Source organism: Periophthalmus magnuspinnatus, chromosome 18 (genome assembly GCF_009829125.3).
Source record: "Periophthalmus magnuspinnatus isolate fPerMag1 chromosome 18, fPerMag1.2.pri, whole genome shotgun sequence".
Lineage (NCBI taxonomy): Eukaryota > Metazoa > Chordata > Actinopteri > Gobiiformes > Gobiidae > Periophthalmus > Periophthalmus magnuspinnatus.
In genome coordinates this window covers 2,822,748-2,834,905 of record NC_047143.1, presented here as the reverse complement: position 1 = coordinate 2,834,905, position 12,158 = coordinate 2,822,748, and the positions used below count along the sequence as shown (strand labels likewise).

General features: G+C 41.8%; 1 protein-coding gene across 2 annotated transcripts in view; it reads left to right on the top strand.

Annotated features, from left to right (window-relative positions):
* The window catches only part of dysf (dysferlin, limb girdle muscular dystrophy 2B (autosomal recessive)), a 114,992-nt gene that overhangs the window by 78,996 nt on the left and 23,838 nt on the right, over nt 1-12,158 (top strand). For both annotated transcript variants that reach the window (XM_055229184.1, XM_055229183.1), the window contains 4 exons: nt 4,444-4,542; nt 7,659-7,787; nt 8,994-9,149; nt 9,708-9,799. In XM_055229184.1, coding sequence (XP_055085159.1) covers nt 4,444-4,542; nt 7,659-7,787; nt 8,994-9,149; nt 9,708-9,799 — 476 coding nt within the window. The remainder of the gene's footprint in view (nt 1-4,443; nt 4,543-7,658; nt 7,788-8,993; nt 9,150-9,707; nt 9,800-12,158) is intronic.

Below are 12,158 nucleotides of genomic sequence, written 5' to 3'. Positions count from 1 at the left end.
CAGCTGGTAGAGTTTTTGCCCACTGATCTGAAAGTCAACAGTTCAAATCCCGCTCTGGACGTAAACATCGTAAACATAGTGCGTTTGTACATACCACACGCTCCGTTTAGGCCCAGTGTGTAGTACCAGGCTACTTCAATGAGGTCTTAAAGGTAGTACAAGTTAGTAACATCGACCAGGGAGTACTAACAGTAATCTAGAACGTATAAAGTAGTGAGTACTGTTCAAGGTGCATATAATAAGTTTAATTTGATGAGGTAATAACTACGGTAAATGCAAGTTATAGTTTTACGCTAATCCAAAAACAAATACAGGAAGTAGAGTTTTGTTTTGTAGTGTTTAAAATCGATGACATCATACTAGCGAGAATTTTTTTCGCAAAAGTACGGCACGGTTTACACATTCATCCATCCATTTATTCCACTCATATGCAGACTCCCCTCTCCCCAGACACTTCCTCCAGTTCCTCCCAGCTTCGTAAAGTAGTCCAAAAGTAGGACGTTATGTGTTAGCATGCTAGCTGTCTTGTTTACCGTCATGTCAAAACTCGCTTTAGACTCTAAAAGCTGTGAAAAGTGCTTATAAACTCATCACGGTGAGTAATTACGACGTTCTGAAGGCGACTGAGGAGTAACTTTGGAAAACTACAAACTGTTTTTCGTGTTTTTAAAATGTAGAAATCAGCTACGGTGCCTTTAATGTAGCTTTGAGGAAGGTAATAGTGAAAAAAAAAAACACTTTATGACGTGATTAAACGCTCTGAAAACTCCACTTCGCCTTGTGTGTGTACTTTAGAAAACGCCAACGCAAACTTATGACCAAACTTCACACGACAATCTCACACTTTTCACACTTCAAATCCCCAAACTCAGAAATCCGTCAGCAGCGTTTCAGAATATGTATATTCTCGGCGAACGTGCATGACTCATTTTTATAACTTTCTGGGATTTTTGCCACAGCTCCACCTCGTTCTGTGTAATATTTGGGTTTGTTTCGTTTGATTTCTGTTTCTGTGGGTGTAGTGTTAAGGGTTGTGGTTGTGCTGTGTGTGTGTGGCATGTTTCAGTGTCGTGTGTTACGCCGTTTCGAGATGTTAATCTAAAAACGTTGTTGGTCTTTTGTCTCGCATGCGTTCAGATGGTCAGCTGGGTAAGTATCGGGGAAAAGGGTTTGTTTAGGAGCTTCCATCAGACGTATTAACCATTAACACGTGCTTTTATTGTTCAAAAATCCTTTCAAAAACACATATTCTGTATATATAAATGGATATAGCTAACATGCTAGCTGCTGCAAAGTGATCATGGGCTGCGCTTTCGGCTCTTTGGTCTTAAATGTTCGTATTAACCCGCTCTACATAATCCTGGTGTTTTTATTTCACTATTGTGTCTGTAAATCAAGATATGAACATTAAAAACAGACAAATCCGGCGCCTTCTTTCCCTGAGCTCACTCCCGTTAGCGTTAGCAACAGGTTTGATTGACAGCGTTGCTAAGCGCTTGCTCCCTGCTAAACCAGAGGTGCGGGCGGAAAGGGGCATTTCCTTCAACATCAACAAAGATTCATGGACACAATAGGGAAATAAAAACCCCAGGATCATGTAGAGGGTTAATACCAACATTTAAGACCAAAATGACAAGTCTGACAGCAGCAGAGACAGAGAGAGGGCACAGTAAAAAAAAAAAACAAATAAAAAAAAACAAACAAAAAAAACTCAAAATGACTACAAACAAAATAAAAATAAATAAAAATACCAAAAAACTCAAGAAACTAAAAAAAATAAAAATAAAAAAAAAAACCTCAAAATAACTCACAAAGAATAAATAAATAAAATAAATAAATAAATAATAATAATAATAATAATAATAATAATAATAATAATAATAAACTCAAAAATTAATCCCAGGATCATGTAGAGGGTTAATACAAACATTTTAGATCAAAATGACGAGTCTGACAACAGCAGGTACAGAGAGAGGACACAGTAAAAAAAAAAAAAAAAACTAAACTAAAAATAAAAAAATAAAAACATTCTCAAAATAACTACAAAAAAATAAAAACAAATAAAAATAACAAAAAATAAAGACAATAAAAAATCTAAATAACTAAAAAATTAAAATAACAAAAAATTAAAAATTAAAATTAAAAAACAAACAAAAAAACCCTCAAAATAACTAACACACACACAATAAATAAATAAATAAATAAAAAAGAGGTGACACAGTTTTGCAATAGAAAGTGAATTGTAGCCAGAGTGGATGGAGCCAGACGCGCGCACATGCTTACTTCCTGTTTGGAACGCGGCGGCTAGCAGGTTAGCTACGTCCAGACTACACACAGCTCCTTTATGAAACGCCAAGGTCCTCACAAAAGGTCACACACTTGTGAATCGCCGTCTTGGACCTTTAAACTTTTTTTTGGCTAAAGCGGTTTTAATCCCGGTAATACTTCTGTCTCACGCTAATAAATATGTCCCACACATAATATCACCCAGTGGAAGACTCGAGTTCAAACGTCAAACAGTCTCTCTCTTTCACCTCCGTGTTCGCCGGTCAGCTCCAAGAGTGGCATTTCCATTCTTTCACCTTCACGTCCGCTACTGAGCTCCAAGAGTGGCGTTTCCATTCGGTCACAGCCGTAAAACCTGAACTTAAACTGTGACTTGGGCCTAGCGCCGCGTCGCCGTGGTGCCCAGAGGAGCAGACAGGAAGTGCTCCGGGTTGTAGAGTTTACGGCGCAGTGATCCTGACCTGACAGAGGGGGGCAGCGCTGAGACACTCGGTTTAACTCGCGTCTGGGTCAGTTTAGAAGGTCACGTTTGTGTTTGTGCTAGTTTTAACGTCGATTTATAACTTATTTTTGATTCTTTTGACAAAAAATTAGTGCTACTCTGTAAAAATGAATGAGGATTTTATACTTTCCTCGTGTTGACGGGTAAACGGTTACACTTTTATACACCGCTTTTCCACTTTCAAGTCACTCAGCTTTATTTTTTACACTTATTCTCTATGTTTTTGTCTGTAAAACCCCTCACCACACACTTTATACACTTTTCTCACACAGGCGTTAACATTCTCCATGGAAATAAGTTTTATTAAAGCCAAAGGAACCACATTTCCACAGAGACAGACCAAGTAACAGTCAGGTTTGTGGAGATGTGAGCCCACACACAGTACGGACACATGTTTTTTTCTACTTTTTTGTGCAATAAAAGCGTCTGAAATGAAGAATGTCTTTTTTTTTGTCTATTTTTGGCTAAAGAGTTACATGGTGGAGCTTTAAATACAATGAGCTCAGTTAATTTAGAAGGATTTAGCGTTAGTTTAGCAGATTTAGCGTTTATTTTTTACACTTATTCTCTATGTTTTTGTCTGTAAAACCCCTCACCACACACTTTATACACTTTTCTCACACAGGCGTTAACATTTTCTCACATTTTAAACTCTCTCAAAGTTCAAACTGTACATTTTACGTTTATAAAAAAATGATTTTCAAGTGTAAAAATGCGTTTTCCGCTCGTTTTAGCCCGATAAGAAACGGTGCATAACATTATTAGTTGAGCGGTTGCGATTCCAGTTCCCACAGATGATCACTGTTGTTGTGTCCTTGGGCAAGACACTTAACCCAGCTTGTCCCCAATGTACAGTAAGGTGTTTATCGTTTATCGTTCTAAAAATAACCCGCAATAATCGAAATCTGCGTAGTATCTGCTTTATTTTTTACATTATTCTCTATGTTTTTGTCTGTAAAACCCCTCACCACACACTTTATACACTTTTCTCACACAGGCGTTAACATTTTCTCACATTTCTCTCTCGTTTAAACTCTCTCAAAGTTCAAATCTTCGAAGACGCAGCGACGTTTCATCGACATTGCGGGAGAAAACTTGCAAACGCACAGCACTTTAGAGTCACACTAACCTAAACAACACAGACTTTTAATCAAAAATCTGGAAGTTTTTCCTCCAAAATCTTGCGTCTGCTCCAAACTACCTGCTTTTACTGACAGAGGGCGCCATCTACCACCAAGACCACGAGAAATTAACGAATCAAATGGGCGACCGTGGCTCAGCTGGTAGAGTTTTTGCCCACGGATCTGAAAGTCAACAGTTCAAATCGCCCCAGTTTTGTCTGCGTACTCTGGTGTATGAATGTGTGAGTATTTCCTTGATGTAAAGAGTTCTGAGAGAGTTGAAGGTGGAAAAGCGCCGCGTAAAAATGTGACCGTTATTCCGGAAGTTTGGGAAGTCGGTAGTCGCGTTTATTGGCAAAAGTGGGCGGGTCTATTCCCAGATCTGTTTCCAAATCAATCAGTGAATAAATGTGAATGTGAACTGTGGTATTTACAGTTCTTGATCGTGTTGAAAAAGAGATTTGTACATATATTTATAGCCTAATATTTCCCAAATAATATAAAAATATAATAATAATATAATCTGTTCTTCAGGTGGAGGAGTTCATCGACTGGTGGAGTAAGTTCTACGCTTCCACTGGAGACAAGAGCAAGTGTGGAACCTACTTGGACAAAGGGCTGGACACACTCAAGGTGACTTTAAACACTACTACTACTGCTACTACTACTACTACTACTACTACTACTACTACAGTGAGTACTTTGTGTTTCGAGAGTCTGATGAATGGGTTTGAGTTGAATGAGCTGTTTCTGTGGTCACATGTTCTCACGATACAGGAGGTGATGTGCTCTTTCCAACCTCCTCAACTCCCTCTCTCTCTCCCTCCCTTTCTCTCTTCTCTCGCTTCTCTCCCTCTCTCTCTTTTCTCTGCTTCTCTCTCTTTCTCCATCCTTACCTCTATCTTCTCTCTTGCTCTTCCTCTCCCCCTCTCTCTCCATCTCTCTCTTCTTCTTCTCCTCTTTCTCTTGTTTCTCTCTCCTCCCTCTCTTCTCTACCTCTTTTTCTCCCTCCCTCTCTTTCTTCTCCTTCTCTCTTAACTTTCTCTATCCCTCTCCCTTCTCTTGCCTCTCCCTCTTGTTCTCTCTACCTCTCTTCTCTCACTTATCTCCCTCTCTCTTTTCTCTGTTTCTCTCTCTCTCTTTCTCTAACTCTACCTCTTCTTCTTGCTCTACCTCTCCCTCTCCCTCTCTCTTGCCCCTTCCCTCTTTTGCTCCCTCTCTTGCTCTCTCCGCTTTCTCATCTCTCTCTTCTTCTCCTCTCTTCTCTCTGTCTGAAGTCTCTCTCTTCCCTCTCTCTTCTTCTCTCTTCCTTCCTTTTCTTCACTCTCTTCTCCCTATCCTTCTCTCTTCCCTCTCTCTTCTCCCTCTCTCTCCCTTTTCTCCTTCTCTTCCCTCTTCCTTCTACTTCTCTGTCTTCTCCTTCTCCCTCTCTCTTCTCTCTCCTTCTCTCTTCTCTCTCTTGTTCTCTCTGTTCTCTCTCTCCCTCTCTCTTCTCTCTCTTGTTCTCTCTCTCCCTCTCTTCTCTCTCTTGTTCTCTCTCTCCCTCTCTTCTCTCTCTTGTTCTCTCTCTCCCTCTCTTCTCTCTCTTGTTCTCTCTCTCCCTCTCTTCTCTCTTGTTCTCTCTCTCCCTCTCTTCTCTCTCTTGTTCTCTCTCTCCCTCTCTTCTCTCTCTTGTTCTCTCTCTCCCTCTCTTCCTCTCTTCTCTCTCTTCTCTCTCCCTCTCTCTTCTCTCTCTTGTTCTCTCTCCCTCTCTTCTCTCTCTTCTTCCTCTCTTCTCTCCCTCTCTTCTCTCTCTTCTCTCTCCTCACTCTCCCTCTCTTCTCTCTCTTGTTCTCTCTCTTGTTCTCTCTCTTCCTCTCTTCTCTCTCTTCTCTCCCTCTCTCATTAGTGTCACACTGTGGTGACTTCATAATGATGTGATTTATACTTCGTGTGACTTTGACATTGGTCCAAAAGTCCAGAGGCTAAAAGTCCAACTGGACACAACTGTGTCCTTCATGTTTCTGTCCTTCATGTTTCTGTGTCCTTCATGTTTCTGTCCTTCATGTCTCTGTGTCCTTCATGTTTCCGTGTCCTTCATGTTTCTGTGTCCTTCATGTTTCTGTCCTTCATGTTTCTGTCCTTCATGTCTCTGTGTCCTTCATGTTTCCGTGTCCTTCATGTTTCTGTGTCCTTCATGTTTCTGTCCTTCATGTTTCTGTCCTTCATGTTTCTGTCCTTCATGTCTCTGTGTCCTTCATGTTTCCGTGTCCTTCATGTTTCTGTGTCCTTCATGTTTCTGTCCTTCATGTTTCTGTCCTTCATGTTTCTGTCCTTCATGTTTCTGTCCTTCATGTTTCTGTCCTTCATGTCTCTGTGTCCTTCATGTTTCCGTGTCCTTCATGTTTCTGTCCTTCATGTTTCTGTCCTTCATGTTTCTGTCCTTCATGTTTCTGTCCTTCATGTCTCTGTGTCCTTCATGTTTCCGTGTCCTTCATGTTTCTGTGTCCTTCATGTTTCTGTCCTTCATGTTTCTGTCCTTCATGTCTCTGTGTCCTTCATGTTTCCGTGTCCTTCATGTTTCTGTGTCCTTCATGTTTCTGTCCTTCATGTTTCTGTCCTTCATGTCTCTGTGTCCTTCATGTTTCCGTGTCCTTCATGTTTCTGTGTCCTTCATGTTTCTGTCCTTCATGTTTCTGTCCTTCATGTTTCTGTCCTTCATGTTTCTGTGTCCTTCATGTTTCTGTCCTTCATGTTTCTGTCCTTCATGTTTCTGTCCTTCATGTTTCTGTCCTTCATGTCTCTGTGTCCTTCATGTTTCCGTGTCCTTCATGTTTCTGTCCTTCATGTTTCTGTCCTTCATGTTTCTGTCCTTCATGTTTCTGTCCTTCATGTTTCTGTGTCCAATTTTTTTTAGATATCTGTCGTTTCAATGTCGATACTTTTATTTGTACTTCAGTAAATTTTTAACTGGAAAAGTAAAAGAAAAATACACAGCTAGAAAAAACGACTAAAAACAAATACTTTAACACTTTTACTCAAGTAGATTTGTTTTTCCATGTGATACTTTAACTTTTACTTGAGTATTTTTTCGCTCCAGTATCTGTACTTTCACTTAAATATCAAAACGTAGAACTGAGCGTCTGAGAGTGACTAAAACTTTTACTGTTACTTCAATAAAAACGTTACTGAAGCGGGAGTAAATATAAAAGTACGCGCGTTTGTGTCTAAATCCCGCCGTCGTGTTTACGCTCCACTGACCCTCCAGCCCGAGCCGCCATCTTTAAACGGCGTTCCCTCTCGGTGACACACTCTGACTCCTCGCCGATGTTCCTCGTCCGAGCGCGTTTCCACTGGCGCCGGCTCAAACATGACGCCACATCGCAGACCCGAGCTGGAGCCTGATATTAGCGCTCGGACTGGCAGCGGCTGTAATTGTAAAAATGAATAACGCGTCGTGCGGAATCGAAACGCGAGGTCACTCTGGAACTTGTGACTCGTTAAGAGGAAAGAATATGAAACCAAAAGAAAACGACACAGGGCGGCGGCCGCACGATTTACCAAGAGTCTCAACTTAGATTTATTTGATTTTTTGTTGAACGTTTCTGAAAATATGCCAGGATTATCCCAGATGACTGTTTTGGACGCTTCACCGTTGGCTCCGCCCTAAAAACAACGCTGCTCTGTGATTAGTCAGTGTTAATGATCCCGTTTTGTATATTCTATAAAGTTATTATTATAAATTAAACCAGATGTCCTTACGTTTCCAGGTCTACAACTGTGAGCTGGAGAAGGTGGAGCAGTTTGGAGGTTTGACCGATTTCTCTCAGACGTTTAAACTGTACAGGGGGCGGAGCCAAGATGAGGGGGAGGACCCTTCTGTGGTCGGAGAGTTCAAGGTAAGATTATCATCACTGTGACTTTAGTCCTGGTTTAGTCCTGGATTAGTTCTGGTTTAGTCCTGGTTTAGTCCTGGTTTAGTCCTGGATTAGTTCTGGTTTAGTTCTGGTTTAGTCCTGATTTAGTCCTGGTTTAGTCCTGGTTTAGTCCTGGGTTAGTCCTGGTTTAGTCCCGGTTTGGTCCTGGTTTAGTCCTGGTTTAGTCCTGGGTTAGTCCTGGTTTAGTCCCGGTTTGGTCCTGGTTTAGTCCTGGTTTAGTTCTGGTTTAGTCCTGGTTTAGTCCTGGTTTAGTCCTGGTTTAGTCCTGGTTTAGTTCTGGTTTAGTCCTGGTTTAGTTCTGTTTTAGTCCTGGTTTAGTTCTGGGTTAGTCCTGGTTTAGTCCCGGTTTAGTCCTGGTTTAGTTCTGTTTAGTTTTGGTTTAGTCCTGATTTAGTCCTGGTTTAGTCCTGGTTTAGTCCTGGTTTAGTCCTGGTTTAGTTCTGGTTTAGTCCTGGTTTAGTTCTGTTTTAGTTCTGGTTTAGTCCTGGTTTAGTCCTGGTTTAGTTCTGGTTTAGTCCCGATTTAGTCCTGGTTTAGTCCTGGTTTAGTCCTGATTTAGTCCTGGTTTAGTCCTGGTTTAGTTCTGGTTTAGTCCCAATTTAGTCCTGATTTAGTCCTGGTTTAGTCCTGGTTTAGTCCTGGTTTAGTGCTGGTTTAGTCCTGGATTAGTCCTGGTTTAGTCCTGGTTTAGTCCTGGTTTATTGCTGGTTTAATCCTGGTTTAGTCCTGGTTTAGTGCTGGTTTAGTCCTGGATTAGTCCTGGTTTAGTTCTGGGTTAGTCCTGTTCCACTCTGGGTTTAGTGGCTCTGTGAATGACCCCAGTGGCAGATTTAGTTGCAGACCCAGACCCACCTGCGCAGACAGACCCAGACTCACCTGCGCAGACAGACCCGGACCCACCTGCGCAGACAGACCCAGACTCACCTGCGCAGACAGACCCACACTCACCTGCGCAGACAGACCCAGACTCACCTGCGCAGACAGACCCAGACTCACCTGCGCAGACAGACCCAGACTCACCTGCGCAGACAGACCCACACTCACCTGCGCAGACAGACCCAGACTCACCTGCGCAGACAGACCCAGACTCGCACTTTTATCTCGAAAACGACCTCAGTCCCAGTTTAGTCCAAATTTTGACGTGGTATTAAACTGGTTTTTCTCCAGGGCATGTTCAGTATCTACCCTCTGCCAGACGACCCCTCTGCCCCTCTGCCCCCAAGACGCTTCACCAAACTGCCCCCCAACGGCATCGAGGAGTGTGTCGTACGAGTCTACATCATACAAGCCCACGGCCTGCAGCCTAAAGACAACAACGGGAAGGTACAAACAAAACACACGGGACGCCATTTTAGTCCTGGTTTAGTCCTGGTTTAGTCCTGGTTTAGTCCTGGTTTCGTCCTGGTTTCGTCCTGGTTTAGTCCTGGTTTCGTCCTGGTTTAGTCCTGGTTTCGTCCTGGTTTAGTCCTGGTTTAGTCCTGGTTTAGTCCTGGTTTAGTCCTGGTTTAGTCCTGGTTTAGTCCTGGTTTCGTCCTGGTTTAGTCCTGGTTTCGTCCTGGTTTCGTCCTGGTTTAGTCCTGGTTTAGTCCTGGTTTAGTCCTGGTTTCGTCCTGGTTTCGTCCTGGTTTCGTCCTGGTTTAGTCCTGCTTTAGTCCTGCTTTAGTCCTGGTTTCGTCCTGGTTTCGTCCTGGTTTCGTCCTGGTTTCGTCCTGGTTTCGTCCTGTTTCGTCCTGGTTTAGTCCTGGTTTCGTCCTGGTTTCGTCCTGGTTTCGTCCTGGTTTCGTCCTGGTTTCGTCCTGGTTTCGTCCTGGTTTCGTCCTGGTTTAGTCCTGGTTTTTTTAAGTCCTACTCTGTGTTTAAACCTGTTTTGTCTGACCTCAGTGTGACCCGTACGTGAAGATCACTTTGGGAAAGAAGATCATAAACGACCATGACAACTACATCCCCTGCACCCTGGAGCCGGTGTTTGGAAAGTACGCACCGCCCCTTTAAGAAAACCACACGTCTTTAGAAAACACAGGACCGGGCGAAAGTTTGGACACGCCCTTTTATTTATTTATGTTTAATACTTTTTATGCACATACAGAAGACACCAGACACGAGTAATACAGAATAAATGGAATTATATAGAAAAAAAAGTGAGATAAAACTAAAGAGCGTTAATATGTCAGTTTCAAATCCTCAAAGTAGCAACAGTCACATTTTTACATAACACATTTCCACCTTCAAGACACTAAAATGGCTTTATATCAAGGAACCGCTCACACATTCACACACCGGCGCACACAGACACTTGGACGACGAGGGATAAGTGTCTTGCCCAAGGACACAACAACAGTATTCATCAAAATATGTAAAAATAAATACACACAAGCACACATGGTAATAGTATCAGTAATAGTGTTCTTTTGTTACTAATCCAGGTTTAGCTCCAGTTTAGTCCTGGTTTTGTTCTGGTTTAGTCCTGTTTTAGTCCTGGTTTTGTTCTGGTTTAGTCCTGTTTTAGTCCTGGTTTAGTTCCAGTTTAGTCCTGGTTTTGTTCCAGTTTAGTCCCAGTTTAATCCTGGTTTAGTTCTGGTTTAGTCCTGGTTTAGTCCTGGTTTAGTTCCAGTTTAGTCCTGGTTTAGTCCTGGTTTAGTTCCATCTTAGTCCTGGTTTAGTTCTGCTTTAGTCCTGGTTTAGTCCCAGTTTCGTCCTGATTTAGTCCTGGTTTAGTTCTGGTTCAATCCTGGTTTAGTTCCAGTTTAGTCCAGACTTAGTTCCAGTTTAGTCCTGGTTTAGTCCAGATTAAGTTCAAGTTCAGTCCTGGTTTAGTTCCATCTTAGTCCTGGTTTAGTTCTGTTTTAGTCCTGGTTTAGTTCCATCTTAGTCCTGGTTTAGTTCTGTTTTAGTCCTGGTTTAGTTCCATCTTAGTCCTGGTTTAGTTCTGTTTTAGTCCTGGTTTAGTTCTGTTTTAGTCCTGGTTTAGTCCCAGTTTCGTCCTAATTTAGTCCTGGTTTAGTTCTGCTTTAATCCTGGTTTAGTTCTGTTTTAGTCCTGGTTTAGTTCTGTTTAGTCCTGGTTTAGTTCCATCTTAGTCCTGGTGTAGTTCTGCTTTAGTCCTGCTTTAGTCCTGGTTTAGTTCTGCTTTAGTCCTGGTTTCGTTCCAGTTTAGTCCAAATGTTTTATAACATATAGGATCTTCATATTGTGTAACATAGTTTATAAGTTTGTCACAAAAAACAGAACTTTTTTTTTTTTTTTTTTTACAGACAGACCTTAAAAACATGTAATAAACACACACACACCCACACGCACCGCACCCCCCCCCCCCCCCCCCCCCCCCCACACACACACACACACACAGGGTAATAGTAATAGTGTTATCATTATTATCATTGTTACCAGGTGTGACCACTAGATGTCACTGTTCACTCACTGTTCACCTGTTGCCCCTGAGAATCAACACATTCTTCACCTGTACCTGCCACACTACACGTCCTGCTCCTCGGGCTTTAACAGCACATTTTATTTACTGAAGCTGTGGTTGTTTATGTGTGTGTGTGTGTGAGTGTGAGTGTGTGTGGTTGTGTGTGGTTGTGTGTGCTCAAAACTCACTAAACAAAACTTCAAATCGTCTCGACCTTCTTAAACCGCCTAAATCCGTCTCTGGTCGGATAAAGAACGAGACTCCAACTGCCCCCGTCTGACTTACAGTGAGGCTTAAAGGGCACATCTTACACTGTTTTCTTCTTCTCTCAAACTGAAAACGCTCTGTTCCACCTTGTGATGTCATCGTGTGGTGATACAGGAAGTGCTCCGCTGTGTTTTTAAACTCCACACACCTTCATTTCAAGAATCATTTGGATCATTTCAGCGTCTAGAATTGCCACTTATCTCTACTGAACTAAAGGTAAAAAGGAGCTGTTAACTTGAAAACTACCACTTGATGACATCACAAGGTGGAACGTCGCATTTTGAGCTTTGGAGATGTTACAGACTAATAATAAAGTGTTACTTATGAAACAAAACACAACTCCAGGTCTGTTTTTGAGGAGGGAAAAAACATTATAACATGACTTAAACCTCACAAGAGTCCGTTTATAGGAAAAGTAATATAGGAAAAGTCACACTGTGTAACTTTTCGAGTGGAGGGTCACCTGTTTATCTCTATGGAAACGTTAATACTGTTCCACATAAGGATTTCTGGCAGTTTTAATGAAGTCCATGAAGATGTAGAGTTGTCAAAAATATAAAAAAAATCAGACACTAATCGATACTAGAACGAGTATCGAAACGAGCAGGTATCGATACAAAAACAACAACAAAAAACAAAAAAACAACAATAAAATC